This window comes from Oncorhynchus mykiss, chromosome 5 (assembly GCF_057628025.1).
Source record: "Oncorhynchus mykiss isolate SJ-2025 chromosome 5, ASM5762802v1, whole genome shotgun sequence".
NCBI lineage: Eukaryota > Metazoa > Chordata > Actinopteri > Salmoniformes > Salmonidae > Oncorhynchus > Oncorhynchus mykiss.
This window is the reverse complement of record NC_143026.1, coordinates 83,886,543-83,904,635: the sequence shown is the minus strand read 5'-3', so window position 1 is coordinate 83,904,635 and position 18,093 is coordinate 83,886,543. Positions and strand designations below refer to the sequence as shown.

The window sequence follows — 18,093 nt, the reverse complement described above, 5'->3', positions numbered from 1 at the left end:
TCCGTCTCCTTTGGCAGTTCTATCTTGTCGGAAAATGTTATAGTTGGGGATGGACGTTTCAGGGTTTTTGGTGGTCTTCCTAAGCCAGATGTATACCTCAGTCAGAGATTTGCCCAGCACATTCTTTGACTTTCTTTTTAACGTTGTCCACTGCAGACAGTACATTTTCGAATTTTATAGAGAATTCTGCATTCATATCTTTGATGGCCTTGAGGATATCTTCGGAGCTAATGGCACTGCATGTGTTTATCGCCTCAGTCCTGCTTCCACCACTAGCACATGAAGGTAGCACGGCGCCTTCGTCCTCAGACTCTAAACTTTCTCTCCTTAAGTCTGGCTTTATGGTGTGACTTTTCTTTGTCGGCATTGTGGGTTCGGAAGCTAAAAAACTATTACTGCCTTTCCTGGTACATTAAGCTTAAGGGTTAACTTATTTCAGGATATATTTCAAATTTGTTGTGGAGCAAAAAAGAAGCTCTGCACCATACCAGAAGCCTCGGATGGGAAATCCTAATGTAAATCTATGGCAGCACCCAAGGGGGCTTGAACTTTATCTCTCCCTGTAGATTTTGCGGTGACGTAGTGTCCCGATGAGTGACAGAACACAGCCAATCACAGTGCAACTAGAGAAGATGACCAACTCCTACGCTGGCTATTATCCGCTGGCTGCCCCTCCACCACACAAAGCACTAAGCTAGGCTGAAACACCTGCATTTTGGAGCTGCCTTACCCAAGAAGGAAAAAGAGACCATGTTTGTATCCGGCTTTATTAACTCAATACATTTTGATTTATATTGTTTGCAAACTGATATGTGACACTTATTAATGCCATAATAACGTTCAAAACAGGCACACAAAAAAAGTTAAACAGGTGGGCTCAAAACAGGTGTGGCTCTGACCGTTTGCCATTGGCTATTACCTGGTAGTGATCTGTGGGTGTCTGTATGTAACTTTAAACTCTGGTGGACATCTGACCTCAACATGGTTGGCTATGTCCTGGGACAAATGGCACCCAATTCCCCATATAGTGCACTATTTTTGACTGGTCCATGAACACTAAATAGGGTGTCAGCATTACTGACAATCTAGAAGACTCACGAGGAAAAGATCACCGGTGTCAGTTGAAGTTCAGTGGAGTGGTTACAAAGTTCACCGAGGACATACAGTGTTATCCATTTACACTCCCACAAGGGGTCCTGGTATTGGTTATATTCCTCATTGCGCAATCAAGATGACAAAAATATCGAATAAATATTATTGAAAGGAAACCATTGGCTATATAAAAATACACATATCAATTATATTGTGGCTAATTTGCTTTGCCTTAAAGTGCTATTCACTGATATTTGCTCTACAGAGAATTTAACGTCATTACCTCACCTTCGTCAGTGAATCGAAAGCTCCGCAGAAACAGGAGGCAGTCGTGCATTCCGGAGAAGAGCGAGAAGCCGCCGCCGAACGGGTTGTCGCGGAAGAACAGTTCGAAAACGGCGGGCTCGTTGTGCCTGCCCGAACGCCAGTAGGCATATGCCATGGTGAACTGGTAGAGGTCCGTGAGAAGCGTCGGGACCCGCTCCCGGATTGACCGCTCCAGAGCTGTACATGACTGGCTTGACGGCGCTGCCATGTTCCCCTTTCCTAGATTCAAGTTCGGTTGCCGCCGCGATCTCTGGGACATGCAGTTTTCCAACCACCCCGCGGGCTCTACCTCTGTAGTATCACGGAGGTATAAGAAGAAAGGTTGGTATGCGAGGGGAGAAGCGAACCCCGGACTAAAATAGGCTATCTCCCACATAGAATAGGGAGGGGCGTTTTACAGTTCTCCACAGTAGGCCTGCCTACTCATGATATACATAGGATTGCGTCCAAAACCGCATCCTATTACCTATAGTGCACTATTAAGGGGTATAGCCAATAGTGACATTTGGGATGTAAAACAGTGTTACAGTATTTTTGAAACATTGATCGTTGGAACATAAGGTGACATGAGATGAGCACATGATGTGTCAATTGCGTTGACATCAACCTAATAACTGGCAGTACATTTCATAACCTGTCTCCTGGCCCTTTGCCAACAAGCTCGCATCGCAAACTTTGCCGTATTGGTCACCAATTCATCCCACACATTAAGCCAACATACAGTGCCTTGCGAAAGTATTCGGCCCCTTGAACTTTGCGACCTTTTGCCACATTTCACGCTTCAAACATAAAGATATAAAACTGTATTTTTTTGTGAAGAATCAACAACAAGTGGGACACAATCATGAAGTGGAACGACATTTATTGGATATTTCAAACTTTTTTAACAAATCAAAAACTGAAAAATTGGGCGTGCAAAATTATTCAGCCCCCTTAAGTTAATACTTTGTAGCGCCACCTTTTGCTGCGATTACAGCTGTAAGTCGCTTGGGGTATGTCTCTATCAGTTTTGCACATCGAGAGACTGAAATTTTTTCCCATTCCTCCTTGCAAAACAGCTCGAGCTCAGTGAGGTTGGATGGAGAGCATTTGTGAACAGCAGTTTTCAGTTCTTTCCACAGATTCGATTGGATTCAGGTCTGGACTTTGACTTGGCCATTCTAACACCTGGATATGTTTATTTTTGAACCATTCCATTGTAGATTTTGCTTTATGTTTTGGATCATTGTCTTGTTGGAAGACAAATCTCCGTCCCAGTCTCAGGTCTTTTGCAGACTCCATCAGGTTTTCTTCCAGAATGGTCCTGTATTTGGCTCCATCCATCTTCCCATCAATTTTAACCATCTTCCCTGTCCCTGCTGAAGAAAAGCAGGCCCAAACCATGATGCTGCCACCACCATGTTTGACAGTGGGGATGGTGTGTTCAGCTGTGTTGCTTTTACACCAAACATAACGTTTTGCATTGTTGCCAAAAAGTTCAATTTTGGTTTCATCTGACCAGAGCACCTTCTTCCACATGTTTGGTGTGTCTCCCAGGTGGCTTGTGGCAAACTTTAAACAACACTTTTTATGGATATCTTTAAGAAATGTCTTTCTTCTTGCCACTCTTCCATAAAGGCCAGATTTGTGCAATATACGACTGATTGTTGTCCTATGGACAGAGTCTCCCACCTCAGCTGTAGATCTCTGCAGTTCATCCAGAGTGATCATGGGCCTCTTGGCTGCATCTCTGATCAGTCTTCTCCTTGTATGAGCTGAAAGTTTAGAGGGACGGCCAGGTCTTGGTAGATTTGCAGTGGTCTGATACTCCTTCCATTTCAATATTATCGCTTGCACAGTGCTCCTTGGGATGTTTAAAGCTTGGGAAATCTTTTTGTATCCAAATCCGGCTTTAAACTTCTTCACAACAGTATCTCGGACCTGCCTGGTGTGTTCCTTGTTCTTCATGATGCTCTCTGCGCTTTTGACGGACCTCTGAGACTATCACAGTGTAGGTGCATTTATAGAGACTTGATTACACACAGGTGGATTGTATTTATCATCATTAGTCATTTAGGTCAACATTGGATCATTCAGAGATCCTCACTGAACTTCTGGAGAGTTTGCTGCACTGAAAGTAAAGGGGCTGAATAATTTTGCACGCCCAATTTTTCAGTTTTTGATTTGTTAAAAAAGTTTGAAATATCCAATAAATGTCGTTCCACTTCATGATTGTGTCCCACTTGTTGTTGATTCTTCACAAAAAAAATACAGTTTTATATCTTTATGTTTGAAGCCTGAAATGTGGCAAAAGGTCGCAAAGTTCAAGGGGGCCGAATACACATTTTAGTGTAATTTGTAGACTAGAGACAAGGGGAAATTATACAATGAAAGTTAGAAAATAAACCAACAGTGATATATTATAAAACCCATATGGATTTATGCAACAGCTTTAGTATGAGTAGGCTATGATATCCCCCCAATGTCCATAAACTGCATATTTGAGGAACCATAGGAGAGGACATTGAGAAATCATGGCTCTAAACAGGGGACAAAAACCTAGGAACTAATGGATGTAAGTGAAAGTCATTTTTTTTTTAACCCCCCCCCCCCCCCCCAGAGTTAATGTCCTCCTTGCAAAGCATTACACCATAATAAAACATTTATAAAGGCATTCAGTGTGTGCCGATGCATTTTAATCATCATAAAAATATGTTTCATCCTTATCCAGTCAATACAAATGCAAGGGTTCCCTCTAGAGGTTTTTATTCTCAAAGCAGAGGACCCATGGGTACTCTTATAGCAAAAGTTTGTCCACTATCTACAGAACCTACTGGCACATCAGCTATTAGTAGATAAACAGCTGAGGTTGCATCCCAAATGGCACAATACTCCCTACATAGTATTGTGACCAGAGGGCTCTGGTCAAGAGTAGTGCACTCTATAGGGAATAGGTTGCCATTTGAGACAACCTGAGTGTCAGTGGTTGCATTTCTGTGGCCACTGCAAATGCATATTTCACAAGACTGCATAGGATTTCTCTTAGGAGGTCCTTGTAACCCAAAAGTCCCCGGTTTCATTCTCCTGGACAAACACACGTAACATAAACAGTTGTAGCATTTGTCGACAGACTGTTTTATTTGTTTCCGATTTTTCTTCACTGATCATTTGGACAATCACAATTTCACATCTTTAGAGTTTCTGAATGCGAGGGGACATTTGGCCCACAGACTTGCCCAACACTGGCTGAGAGTTTCCGTTTATAAGGGTGGAGACTTCGCTAGTACATTTTCTAATAAGTCGGCTCCAAGAACTCGATCAAGCATCTGACACAATTATGCAAGATGTTACTTCTGCCAAGATTACATTCACTAGACAGTGCAGAGGCAAAATATTTCTAAATTAATGGGTACAACTTGAATTTGTCCAATAGGAGGAACTGATTATTAGCATTTTCTGACTGTTAGAATTTGCATGCTCAAGACCCGTTTGGGCCAAATTATCATTACCGTTTTGATTAATGATGTGCACTGTTCTGAATATCACAGATAGTAATGTAACAAATATACATAACCACTCGTCGTCTACATCCCAAATGGCACCCTATACCCTACAAAGTTCACTACTTTTGAACAGCGCCCTATCTACTCTGGTCAAAAGTAGTACACTATATAGGGAATAGGGTGCCATTTGGAACAAAACCATCATGTCCACTCTATATATTGCCTTTCAATTGGCAACTTTCGGGTATTCATCTTCTGCCTTCTGAATACAGCAGTGTTATTCTGATCAGCCCATCCCTCCCTCCTCTTCAGGGGGGAAACATCCTGCCAGTTCATTAGTCAGTGTGTGCTGTTGTCCCGCCCACAAGAAGTGTGTGGGCTGTTCTGATTGGTGTTGTTGAAGTGGGTACAGAAAGAAGGGGCTGAGCTCTATGGCGAGGGCGGAGCGCACCAAGCCGACGCCCCCCAGGCGCTCAGAGCAGGGGTGGTAGACACGCCCAGTCCCAGGATGCATGTAGAGAGACTTTGGACGGAACTTGACGGCCAGCTTGTCACCGCCCCAACAGAACGACAGTAGCTCTGGGGCTCCTCCTGTCCCCACATCTGTCAACGTACCCCCAGCGGTCTCTGTCCCTGTACCGGTAGAACAGACAGATAGTTTGTCCTAGCTTCCGCTTTCTCTTTGGGGTTTATACAGGGTTAATGCAAAAGCACTTTGTGACAACTGATGATGTAAAATGGCTTTATAAATAAATGTGATTGATTGGTTGATTGACTGACTGATTGGTTGATTGACTATACCCCCAGCGGCGGGCATCAAGTGGGTGAACACCAGCGGACGATCGTCACAGCGCAGGAAGTTTCTCTCGCGGCCACACAGGGACAGGAATGGGAAGTCATCTTGGTACCGCCCACTCTCGTTCCTACGGAGACGAGTGAAGAAGAACACCAGGAAGTGCTTATCTGAAAACAGAGAGAGAAAGAGAGAGGGGAAAATAAAAACACAACCACTGCATAAAACACAATAAGAGTTTATTCTTACTATAAATTAAGTTACACTAACTACACTTAGCCTAGATAACACTGCTCCTGCTCTCAAAATACACTACATGACCAAACGTATATGGACACCTGCTCGTCAAACATCTCATTCCATAATCATGGGCATTAATATGGAGTTGGTTCCCCCTTTCATGCAATAACAGCATCCACTCTTCTGTGAAGGCTTTCCACTAGATGTTGGAACATTGCTGCAGGGACTTGCTTCCATTCAGCCACAAGAGCATTAGTGAGGTCGGGCGATTAGACCTGGCTTGCAGTCAGCGTTCCAATTCATCCCAAAGGTGTTTGATGGGGTTGAGGTCAGGGCTCTGTGCAGGCCAGTTAAGTTCTTCCACAATGATCTCAACAAACCATTTCTGTATGGACCTTGCTTTGTGTACAGGGGCATTGTCATGCTGAAATAGGAAACGGCCTTCCCCAAACCGTTGCCACAAAGTTGGAAGCACAGAATCGTCTAGAACGTCCTTGTATGCTGTAGGGTTAAGATTTTCTCCACTAAGGGGTCTAGCCCGAACCATGAAAAACAGCCCCAGACCATTATTCCCCCTCCACCAAACTTTACAGTTGGCACTATGCATTTGGGCAGGTAGCGTTCTCCTGGCATCCGCCAAATCCAGATTTGTCCTTCGGACTGCCAGATATTGAAGAGTGATTCATCACTCCAGAGAACGCATTTCCGATGCTCCAGAGTCCAATGGCGGCAAGCTGTACACCACTCCAGCCGACGCCTGGCATTGGCCATGGTGATCTCAGGCTTGTGTGCGGCTGCTCGGCCATAGAAACCCATTTCATGAAGCTCCCAACTAACAGTTCTGCTGACGTTGCTACCAGAGGCAGTTTGGAACTCGGTAGTGAGGGTTGTAACCGAGGACAGACGATTTTTACGCTCTACACACTTCAGCACTCTGCGGGCGCGTTCTGTGAGCTTGTGTGGCCTACCATTTCACGGCTGAGCTGGTGTTGCTCCTAGACATTTCCACTTCACAATAACAGCACTTACAGTTTACCGGGGCAGCTCGAGCAGGGCAGAAATTTGAAGAACTGAGTTGTTGGAAAGGTGGCATCCTATGACGGTGCCATGTTGAAAGTGACTGAGCTCTTCAGTAAGTCCATTCTACTGGGAATATTTGTCTATGGAGATTGCATGGATGTGTGCTTGAATTTATACACCTCTCAGCAACGGGTGTGGCTGAAATAGCCGAATCCACTAATTTGAAGGGTTGTCAACACTTTTTACAAAGCATGCAATTTTTATCATAGGTATACTTCAACTGTGAGAGACGGAATCTAAAACAAAAATCCAGAAAATCACATTGCATGATTTTTAAGTAATTCATTTGCATTTTATTGCATGACATAAGTATTTGATCACCTACCAACCAGTAAGAATTCCGGCTCTCACAGACCTGTTAGTTTTTCTTTAAGAAGCCCTCCTGTTCCCCACTCATTACCTGTATTAACAGCACCCGTTTGAACTCGTTACCTGTATAAAAGACACCTGTCCACACACTCAATCACAGACTCCAACCTCTCCACAATGGCCAAGAACAGAGAGGGTGTAAGGACATTAGGGATACAATTGTAGACCTGCACAAGGCTGGGATGGGCTACAGGACAATAGGCAAGCAGCTTGGTGAGAAGGCAACAACTGTTGGCCCAATTATTAGAAAATGGAAGAAGTTCAAGATGACGGTCAATCACCTTCGTTCTGGGGCTCCATGCAAGATCGATCTCTCCTCGTGGGGCATCAATGATCATGAGGAAGGTGAGGGATCAGCCCAGAACTACACGGCAGGACCTGGTCAATGACCTGAAGAGAGCTGGGACCACAGTCTCAAAAACCCCCATTAATAACACACTACGCCGTCATGGATTAAAATCCACGCAAGGTCCCCCTGCTCAAGCCAGCGCATATCCAGGCCCGTCTGAAGTTTGCCAATGACCATCTGGATGATCCAGAGGAGGAATGGGAGAAGGTCATGTGGCCTGATGAGACAAAAATAGAGCTTTTTGGTCTAAACTCCACTCGCCGTGTTTGGAGGAAGAAGAAGGATGAGTACAGCCCCAAGAACACCATTCCAACTGTGAAGCATGGAGGTGGAAACATCATTCTTTGGGGATGCTTTTCTGCAAAGGGGACAGGACGACTGCACCGTATTGAGGGGAGGATGGATGGGGCCATGTATCGTGAGATCTTGGCCAACAACCTCCTTCCCTCAGTAAGAGCATTGACGATGGGTCGTGGCTGGGTCTTCCAGCATGACAACGACCCGAAACACACAGCCAGGGCAACTAAGAAGCCTCTCAAGGTCCTGGAGTGGCCTAGCCAGTCTCCAGACCTGAACCCAATAGAACATCTTTGGAGGGAGCTGAAAGTCCGTATTGCACAGCGACAGCCCCGAAACCTGAAGGATCTGGAGAAGGTCTGTATGGAGGAGTGGGCCAAAATCCCTGCTGCAGTGTGTGCAAACCTGGTCAAGAACTACAGGAAACGTATGATCTCTGTAATTGCAAACAAAGGTTTCTGTTCCAAATATTAAGTTCTGCTTTTCTGATGTATCAAATACTTATGTCATGCAATAAAATGCAAATTAATTACTTAACAATCATACAATGTGATTTTCTGGATTTTTGTCTCTCACAGTTGAAGTGTACCTTTGATAAAAATTACAGACTTCTACATGCTTTGTAAGTAGGAAAATCGGCAAAATCGGCAGTGTATCAAATACTTGTTCTCCCCACTGTATATGTGTGTGTTCCCCAATATGTGCAGCATGTACATATAGTGTGTTCCTCAATATGTCCTTGTTTTTGAAATATTTTTTTTTTTTTTTGTCCATTAAACATGTAATCGAACCCACAAATGCTAATGCTCCAGATATTCAGAGTCTAAAGAAGGCCAGTTTTAGCTTCTTTAATCAGAACAACAGTTTTCAGCTGTGCTAACATAATTGCAAAAGTGTTTTCTTATGATCAATTATCCTTTTAAAATTATAAACTTGGATTAGCTAACACAACGTGCCATTGGAACACAGGAGTGATGGTTGCTGATAATGCTGTATGCCTATGTAGATGTTCCATTAAAATCAGTCGTTTCCAGCTACGATAGTCATTTACAACATTAACAATGTCTACACTGTATTTCTGATCAATTTAGTTAATTTAATGAACAAAAAAAAAAGTGATTTTCTTTAAAAAACAAGGACATTTCTAAGTGACCCCAATCTTTTGAACGGTAGTGTATATATAGTGTTCCCCAATATGTGCAGCATGTACATATAGTGTGTTCCTCAATATGTGCAGTTGAAGTCGGAAGTTTACATACACTTAGCTTGGAGTCATTAAAACTCGTTTTTCAACCACTCCACAAATTTCTTGTTAACAAACTATAGTTTTGGCAAGTCGGTTAGGACATTACTTTGTGCATGACACAAGTCATTTTTCAAACAACTGTTTACAGACATATTTCACTTATAATTCACTGTATCACATTTCCAGTGGGCCAGAAGTTTACATACACTAAGTTGACTGCCTTTAAACAGCTTGGAAAATTCCAGAAAATGATGTCATGGCTTTAGAAGCTTCTGATAGGCTAACTGACATAATTTGACTCAATTGGAGGTTTAACTGTGGATGTATTTCAAGGCCTACCTTCAAACTCAAAATCAAAAGATATCAACCAAGACCTCAGAAAATAAATTGTAGACCTCCACAAGTCTGGTTCATCCTTGTCTGGTTCATCCAAACGCCTGAAGGTACCATGTTCATCTGTACAAACAATAGTACACAAGTATAAACACCATGGGAACACGCAGCCGTCATACCGCTCAGGAAGGAGACGATTCTGTCTCCTAGAGATTAATGTACTTTGGTGCGAAAAGTGCAAATCGATCCCAGAACAGCAAAGGACCTTGTGAAGATGCTGGAGGAATCTGGTACAAAATATATATATCCACAGAAAAAAAGAGTCCTATATCGACATAACCTGAAAGGCCACTCAGCAAGGAAGAAGCCACTGCTCCAAAATTGCCATAAAAAAGCCAGTCTACGGTTTGCAGCTGCACATGGGGACAAAGATCATATTTTTTGGAGAAATGTACTCTGGTCTGATAAAACAAAACTGTTTGGCCATAAATGACCATCATTATGTTTGGAGGAAAAAGTTGGAGGCTTGCAAGCCGAAGAACACCATCCCAACCATGAAGCACGGGGGTGGCAGCATCATGTTGTGGGGGTACTTTGCTGCAGGAGGGACTGGTGCACTTCACAAAATAGATGGCATCATGAGGTAGGAAAATGATGTGGATATATTGAAGCAACATCTTAAGATGTCCTTAAGCCATGTTGCCACAACTTTGGAAGTATGCTTGGGGTCATTGTCCATTTGGAAGACCCATTAGCGACCAAGCTTTAACTTTCTGACTGATAACAAACTCAAGGTATTGGAGTGGCCATCACAAAGCCCTGACCTCAATCCTAAAGAAAATTTGTGGGCAGAACTGAAAAGGCGTGTGCGAGCAAGGAGGCCTACAAACCTGACTCAGTTACACCAGCTCTGTCAGGAGGAAGTGCATTTGAAGTGTACCTATGATAAAAAGTAGAGACCTCTACATGCTTTGTAAGTAGGAAAACCTGCAAAATCGGCAGTGTATCAAATACGTGTTCTCTCCACTGTATATATAATATGTGTGGCATGTCTATATAATACGTGCAGCATGTCTATATAATACGTGCAGCATGTCTATATAATACGTGCGGCATGTCTATATAATACGTGCGGCATGTCTATATAATACGTGCGGCATGTCTATATAATACGTGCGGCATGTCTATATAATACGTGCAGCATGTCTATATAATACGTGCGGCATGTCTATATAATACGTGCAGCATGTCTATATAATACGTGCGGCATGTATATATAGTATGTGCAGCATGTCTATATAGTACGTGCAGCATGTCTATATAGTACGTGCGGCATGTCTATATAGTATGTGCGGCATGTATATATAGTATGTGCGGCATGTCTATATAATACGTGCAGCATGTCTATATAATACGTGCGGCATGTCTATATAATACGTGCGGCATGTCTATATAATACGTGCAGCATGTATATATAATACGTGCAGCATGTCTATATAATACGTGCGGCATGTATATATAGTATGTGCAGCATGTCTATATAGTACGTGCAGCATGTCTATATAGTACGTGCAGCATGTCTATATAGTACGTGCAGCATGTCTATATAGTACGTGCAGCATGTCTATATAGTACGTGCAGCATGTATATATAGTACGTGCAGCATGTATATATAGCATGTGCAGCATGTCTATATAGTACGTGCGGCATGTCTATATAATACGTGCAGCATGTCTATATAATACGTGCAGCATGTATATATAGTACGTGCAGCATGTATATATAATACGTGCAGCATGTATATATAGTACGTGCAGCATGTATATATAGTACGTGCAGCATGTCTATATAATACGTGCAGCATGTATATATAGTACGTGCAGCATGTATATATAGTACGTGCAGCATGTCTATATAATACGTGCGGCATGTCTATATAATACGTGCGGCATGTATATATAGTATGTGCAGCATGTCTATATAGTATGTGCAGCATGTATATATAGTACGTGCAGCATGTATATATAATATGTGCAGCATGTATATATAGTATGTGCAGCATGTCTATATAGTACGTGCAGCATGTCTATATAATACGTGCGGCATGTCTATATAATACGTGCGGCATGTCTATATAATACGTGCGGCATGTCTATATAATACGTGCAGCATGTATATATAGTATGTGCAGCATGTCTATATAATACGTGCAGCATGTATATATAGTATGTGCAGCATGTCTATATAATACGTGCAGCATGTATATATAGTATGTGCAGCATGTATATATAATATGTGCAGCATGTCTATATAGTATGTGCAGCATGTATATATAGTATGTGCAGCATGTATATATAATATGTGCAGCATGTCTATATAATACGTGCAGCATGTATATATAGTATGTGCAGCATGTATGCCTGAAAGCTGTACAACAGATACAACAGTTTATCCACATGTATTATTGCATCCCAAATGGCACCCTATTCCATACATACAGTAGTGCACAAATGTTGTGTCCTCGTCAGAATTAGTGCACTACATAGGGGATAGGGTGTACCATTAGCATGCTCCGTGTTCTGCTGACTAAGATTACAGAACATTGAGTACAGGTTCTGGCCTTAACCCTGAGCGTACACTACATCACCTCCATATGTTCTCTAGGTGGGAGCTGAACGCCGAACACAGGGGCTGTTGTGGGAAGCAGGCAACCCCCCCACACACAGGCTTACAGTAATGCTTGGCACATGACATAAGACTATTCTGAGGCTCAGCTTGTGTAGTAGCAGGGATAATCATGTTTACTACAGAATATGAAGACTGAATAATGAAGGTCACCACAGCATCTCATATATAACCACGGGCAGAGATGATAAGATAACCGACAGGTTGTCTAAATTCATGTCAATGTTATCTTTGTAAGAGCGTCATTTTTACATCTGGAAAGAGGTAACTAGACTGCTCTGTGTGTGTGTGTGTGTGTGTGCCCTTTAAATACCTTTGAAACACGTGACAAAGTTTTTCACTTTAGTGTCATCAAGGAACAGCTGTGGTAAAAACAGAAGTTTAGTTAGCTGATCACTGCAACGAAACAATTCAATATTTAGTTGTATTTTTTTGTGTAAGACATTCACCTGCCCTTGGTGGTCAATGTAGTAGAAGTATTCCCGAATGCGCGGTTCGGGGTTCTGGCCTTGTATGTAGGTGACGTTAGTACGTGTACCAAACTGGGTTACAAACCGCACTACACTGAGGTACCGTAACACCCTCTGCCCACTGTTGACAACCACAGCCCCGCACAACATGCTGAAACGACCCGGGAGAACGATTGGACTTTTGTTCAACTATGATCAGTGTCCTCCGTGCAGCGTCAAAAACATGGCACATACAACCGATGTACAGACTTCAAACGTGAGTGGAAATATTTTAGCTGACCTGTCTGTATCCAACTGATAACGTGATGTTATGAAGCTTTGGTAGCTTACTACCGGAAGCGCAGCTTTCTATGACGGTCGGACAAATCCCTTTCATAAAGCCAGCTACTGCCACCAAGTGGATACATTAAGAAATACACCTAATACATTGTTACAAAAATACCTACTCTACTTTCAGGAACTAAGTATCTGTTTTTCATTTTCTCCCGAGCCTTTAAATATGTAAATTTACAAATGCATACTGCTGGATTCATTGCGAGAAGATAGACCATTTAAATATAGGCTATTGAAAGTGTTTATTACAGGACCCACAAGTGCATAATTGTCCTACAGGCCTAAGTGAACTCCCTGGCTCTATTCCATGAAGATTGGTCTACACGGCATGGCTACATGAATACCAAAAAGGCCAACTTCATACCACCAATAAATCTAATGATAAGAGTCATACTTTTAATATAACACTATACAGGCAATTCAGTGATAACAGTGGCGCAGTGTGCCCTTAAACAAATCTTGACAATTGTCATTGAAATTCAACCGCACGGTAGGCCTATGCATACAAACGACCTCATCTTCTCATATAAGACATTCCAAGGGTTGAATTAATGGAGAGTCAAAGCAACATTCTGGACCTCCAATCAGAAGCTTCTTTCGCGGAGATGGGACGAGGTAGACAAAGCGGCCGATTCAGACGTACTAGTCATTGCTTGGTCAGAGACAAATTCCGTGTTAAAAACAACTGAAAAATAGATTTGAACGGTCATCAATCTCGGAATTTCAACTCGGGCCACTTGCTGGAGCTCCGACTTTACAACCTGAAGATCATGATTTGACCTCGTTTTTTCCCGAGTTCCCAGTAGTTTTCAACGCGGCAAGAGTCCCCAAGGCTGTCATTGTCAACAACCATCATAAACACACTGCTGACGAGACGCCATTCTACTTTACTGTCTCCTCCATAGACATTAAAACTCTCATCATACAGTTTCTTCTCCTCCACCTGTCTTATTCGAGCGAGAGGTTTCCGCCTTTACTTCTTCTCTGGTGGGTGGAGTCGGTCACCTGAACAACAAGGTAGGACATATTTCTTGGGTGAGCGAACTGTGATCTCCACAAAAATGTTTACATTTTCGGATTCATAGTTCACCAAACGGAATCACCTCAACTGCCAGTAAGTTTTTGTTTTTCGATTGATATAGCCTTGTGTCCCCCTTTATGGTAGTTTGGTTACTTACAATTGAAACGGTTCACAGTTCAGAGCGTAAATGGCTGTGGGCTCCGAAAATCATACGTTGTTGAGACTTATGAAATGTTTTTACTTTCATGCCTAATCAGAATCACAGGCTACAGCCATTCTATTTTCTTTTTACACAATCTGTGATTTACCACTGTGGCACTGTGTTCAAAGGTCGGGGTGGTATGGCGCGTTTATGACACATTGGGTGTTTTTCCGTGCAGTTATGAGCCAGCCGCACAGAGGGCAAAGGGGGAGAAACGGTGGTCTCCACGAGCATCGGGAACACAGGCCACGACGTGAGCTGCAGCACAATGCTAGACAACCATCAAGCGACAGGTGTGTTCACAGGATGTTCACACGCAGTCACTAGGCATCTATGGTGACAGACTGCACGATGTAGCCTGTCTGACACCCCTAAGAGCTGGTTGTAGGAGAGAGAAGCACTTCAACCCTCTCTCTCCCCCTCAGGTCCTCTTCTCAGCCTCCATATTACAGGGACTCCACACCCCCGCTTAAACATGTGCGGCACCAAGAAGCCCCAGGAGAGGATCATAATGGGTCCAAATGCACCAATATCTGCTCTAGGAGAGGTATGTAATGTTAGTGTCTTAGATTGGGACAGAGAGTAGAGAGAAACAATTGGGTGGAGAAAGTGAGTCACAATAGACAGTCGGTCATACCTGTGACGAGGAAGTAATTGCCTGTGTGGTTAGCTGAACACTGCATCACACACAAACACAGTCAGTCATAGTGTCAGGATTTAGTTTCCCTCTCTTCACCTAAACTACGCCTACACCCGCCCAGCGATACTACTACCCCTGGACATACTTCTCCCTCTCCTAATACTGGTGGGACCGGTTCTCACCCAGGCTAGTAAAACTGCATTTTACTCGCGTTGCTGTTTTAACACGCACACACCACCTGTTGCTTTGATTTGAGCAGAGAAATGTGATCAGTTGATTATGGGATAAATATAAAGGAAGTCACACTAATTATGCTCCCAAACATTTAATGAAGATAGCCCAATTGGTAAAAGACCAAGTCCATATAATGGCAAGAACAGCTCAAATAAGAAAAGAGAAATGACAGTCCATCATTACTTTAAGACATGAAGGTGAGTCAATCTGGAAAAGTGCAGTCGCAAAAACCTTCAAGCTCTATGGCTCTAATGAGGACCACCGCAGGGAAGGAAGACCCAGTTCTCTGCTGAAGAGGATACGTTCATTAGTTACCAGCCTCAGAAATTGCAGCCCAAATAAATGCTTTAGAGTTCAAGTAACAGGCACATCTCAACATCAACTGTTCAGAGGAGACTGTGAATAAGGCCTTCATGGTCAAATTGCTGCAAAGAAACCACTACTAAAGGACACCAATAATAAGAAGAGACTTGCTTGGGACAAGAAACACGAGCAATGGACATTAGACAGGTAGAAATCTGTCTTTAGTCCAAATTTGAGATTTTCGGTGTCTGTGAGACGCAGAGTAGGTGAATGGATGATCTTTGCATGTGTCGTTCCCACTGTTAAGCATAGAGGAGGAGGTGTGATGGTGTGGGGGTGTTTTGCTGGTGACACTGTCAGTGATTTATTTAGAATTCAAGGCACACTTAACCAGCATGACTACCACAGCATTCTGCAGTGATACACCATCCCATCTGGTTTGTGCTTAGTGGGACTATCAATTGTTTTTCAACAGGACAATGACACAAAACACACCTCCAGGCTGTGTAAGGGCTATTTGATCAAGAAGGAGAGTGATGGAATGCTGCATCAGATGACCTGGACTCCACAATCATCTGAACTCAACCCAATTGAGATGGTTTGGGATGAGTTGGACCACAGAGTGAAGGAAACAAGTGTTCAGCATATGTAAGAACTCCTTCAAAACTTTTGGAAAAGCATTCCAGGTGAAGCTGGTTGAGAGAAAGCTTTGCACACGCTTGGCAATCAAGGCAAAGGGTGGCTACTTTGAAGAATCTCAAATCTAAAACATTTTGTTTTGTTTTTTTTGGTTACTACATGATTCTATGTGTGTTACTTAAGTTTGTCTTCACTATTATTCTACAATCTAGAAAAGAAAAACCCTTGAATGAGTTGGTGTCAACTTTTGACTGGTGCTGTACATGTGACTAAATAAAAAATCTAATCTATAGGTATCGTGTTGATCTGTTCAGTCCTGACCAATGCCCTGGTCCTGATCTGTGTGGTGGCAGCTCAGATGGTGATGTCAGGCATGTCTGCTATGGGTGGCCTGGCGGGAGGCAGCTTCAACCTTAACACTAACATCCCCTTCGAGGGCCAAGAGCTGCAACAGGTACAAGACAGAAACAAGTGTTGTGTCCCAAATAGTACCCTATTCCTTATATGGTCCACTACTTTGAGGGTTCTGGTCAAAAGTAGTGCACTATATAGGGAATAGGGTACCATTTGGGATGTAATCATGGATTTCAGAGATCCTTTGTCATAACACGGTACATTCTATCATAGCATCTACACAAGACAGTTGTCTACATTCCCTGTTATGAAGACCCCACCCTAACACCGTACTTGATTGCAGGTGAGAGACCTGGACATGCAGTACAGCCAGATGAGAGCTCCGGGAATCTACGGGGGCGTGGCATTTTCCCTAGTCTTCGGTGTTGTCTCCCTCTTGTTCGTGGTCTCCGGGAACAAGCCCGCTCACCTGCTGGGCCAGAAGCTGCTGATGGGAGCATTGGTGTTCCAGGGTTTGGGAGCAGTACTCTACGTGGTGGCGGTGGGGTTGTACCTCCACTTTGTCATCCAGGTAAACAGTACAGACGTGTGTAAGAGAAGGGAGAGGCTGTACGCACGTTCAGGTTTAACCTGGATGAACTGTGATGTGGGAGGGGCAGACGCGGCCGTGGCTTTGTTTGGGCTGATCACTGCGATACTCTACACTGCCGGTACGGTGCTTACGTTCCACACGGTGCGCTGGGTCAGGGGCTACCTGAAGGATCGCAGGCTACACGAGGAGAGAGATAGACGCCCCCCTACTGCCAGCTCCCACCCCCATAGGGCACCACTACGGTCTGATACCGCTCTGTGACGGCAACGCAGGTTGAGCCCCAAATGGCACCCTATTCTCTTTAGAGTGCACTATTTTTGATCAGGGCCCATAGGGCTCTGGTCACAATAAATAGATTGTAGGAAATCGGGTGCCATTTCGGACGACACCACAGATGAAACCTGGAAGGGACCAAAGTGCTTTTTCACTCGATCCCTTTTCATTAAAACTGTCTGTCCATTTTTGACAGTAATGGGACTTGCAACTACCCACTGGGCAAAGATGTCAGTTCAACATCTAGTTTTGATTTACTTTTGAGTTGTCAACAGTTAAATCAACAAAAATGTGAACCATTTAGTTTTAAAGTAGGGTGGAAAAAAGACATCTCCCTAACTTTTTGCAAATCCAGTAAGTTTGATGTTGATTCCAATATCATCACCTTGAATGTTTTGTTGAAATGACATGGAAAAACAATGTTGATTCACCCAGTTTGTGCCCAGTGGGTAAGACATTTGCTCTGTAAACTTCTGTAAAGCATGGATTTGATATTAATTCCTTTTTAACTGCAACATGAATGACCCACTGATCTCACAGACTGGTCTTGTTATTCATCAATAACACTTTTGTATGTGTGTGTATATATAGAGGTTGCATGTTAATAAACCTTTACATTTATCTGCTACTCAAGCTTGATTATTTTGTATTTTCTAGTAAAACTCAAACCTTTGGCTTTACAATACAATACAATACATGCCATGATGCCACCATGTCAGACTGGCTAACATTTCAGAGG

At 43.1% G+C, this 18,093-nt stretch overlaps 3 protein-coding genes across 8 annotated transcripts in view; 1 reads left to right on the top strand and 2 right to left on the bottom strand.

Annotated features, from left to right (window-relative positions):
• naprt (nicotinate phosphoribosyltransferase) overlaps positions 1–3,626 on the bottom strand; it is a 29,271-nt gene extending 25,645 nt beyond the window's left edge. Inside the window, exon 1 of the mRNA XM_021604532.3 lies at positions 1,381–3,626. Within this exon, the coding sequence (XP_021460207.3) occupies positions 1,381–1,795 (415 nt within the window). The 5' untranslated portion in view covers positions 1,796–3,626. The remainder of the gene's footprint in view (positions 1–1,380) is intronic.
• An 886-nt stretch (positions 3,627–4,512) lies between these two features.
• Positions 4,513–14,082, bottom strand: c5h8orf82 (chromosome 5 C8orf82 homolog). Of its 2 annotated transcripts, none has more exons than XM_021604531.3 (4): positions 12,743–14,082; positions 12,607–12,655; positions 5,703–5,864; positions 4,513–5,534 (listed from the first exon to the last, which is right to left on the bottom strand). In XM_021604531.3, exons 1-4 carry the CDS (start codon positions 12,911–12,913, stop codon positions 5,188–5,190), a joined length of 729 nt encoding a protein of 242 aa, XP_021460206.2. In that variant the 5' UTR covers positions 12,914–14,082; the 3' UTR covers positions 4,513–5,187. The 2 variants fall into 2 exon arrangements, with proteins under 2 accessions (XP_021460206.2, XP_021460205.2); XM_021604530.3 differs by having other exon boundaries at positions 5,682–5,864; positions 12,743–14,050.
• si:ch211-191a24.4 (MARVEL domain-containing protein 3) lies at positions 13,627–17,987 on the top strand. 5 transcript variants are annotated; one of them, XM_036978558.2, is made up of 5 exons: positions 13,627–14,113; positions 14,498–14,612; positions 14,745–14,866; positions 16,429–16,589; positions 16,833–17,987. In XM_036978558.2, the coding sequence occupies exons 2-5, from the start codon at positions 14,500–14,502 to the stop codon at positions 17,340–17,342; spliced, it is 906 nt and encodes a 301-aa protein (XP_036834453.2). In that variant the 5' UTR covers positions 13,627–14,113; positions 14,498–14,499; the 3' UTR covers positions 17,343–17,987. The 5 variants fall into 5 exon arrangements, with proteins under 5 accessions (XP_036834453.2, XP_021460201.3, XP_036834452.2 ...); XM_021604526.3 differs by having other exon boundaries at positions 14,079–14,210; XM_036978557.2 differs by having other exon boundaries at positions 14,090–14,210; positions 14,448–14,612.
• Positions 17,988–18,093: the final 106 nt, after the last annotated feature.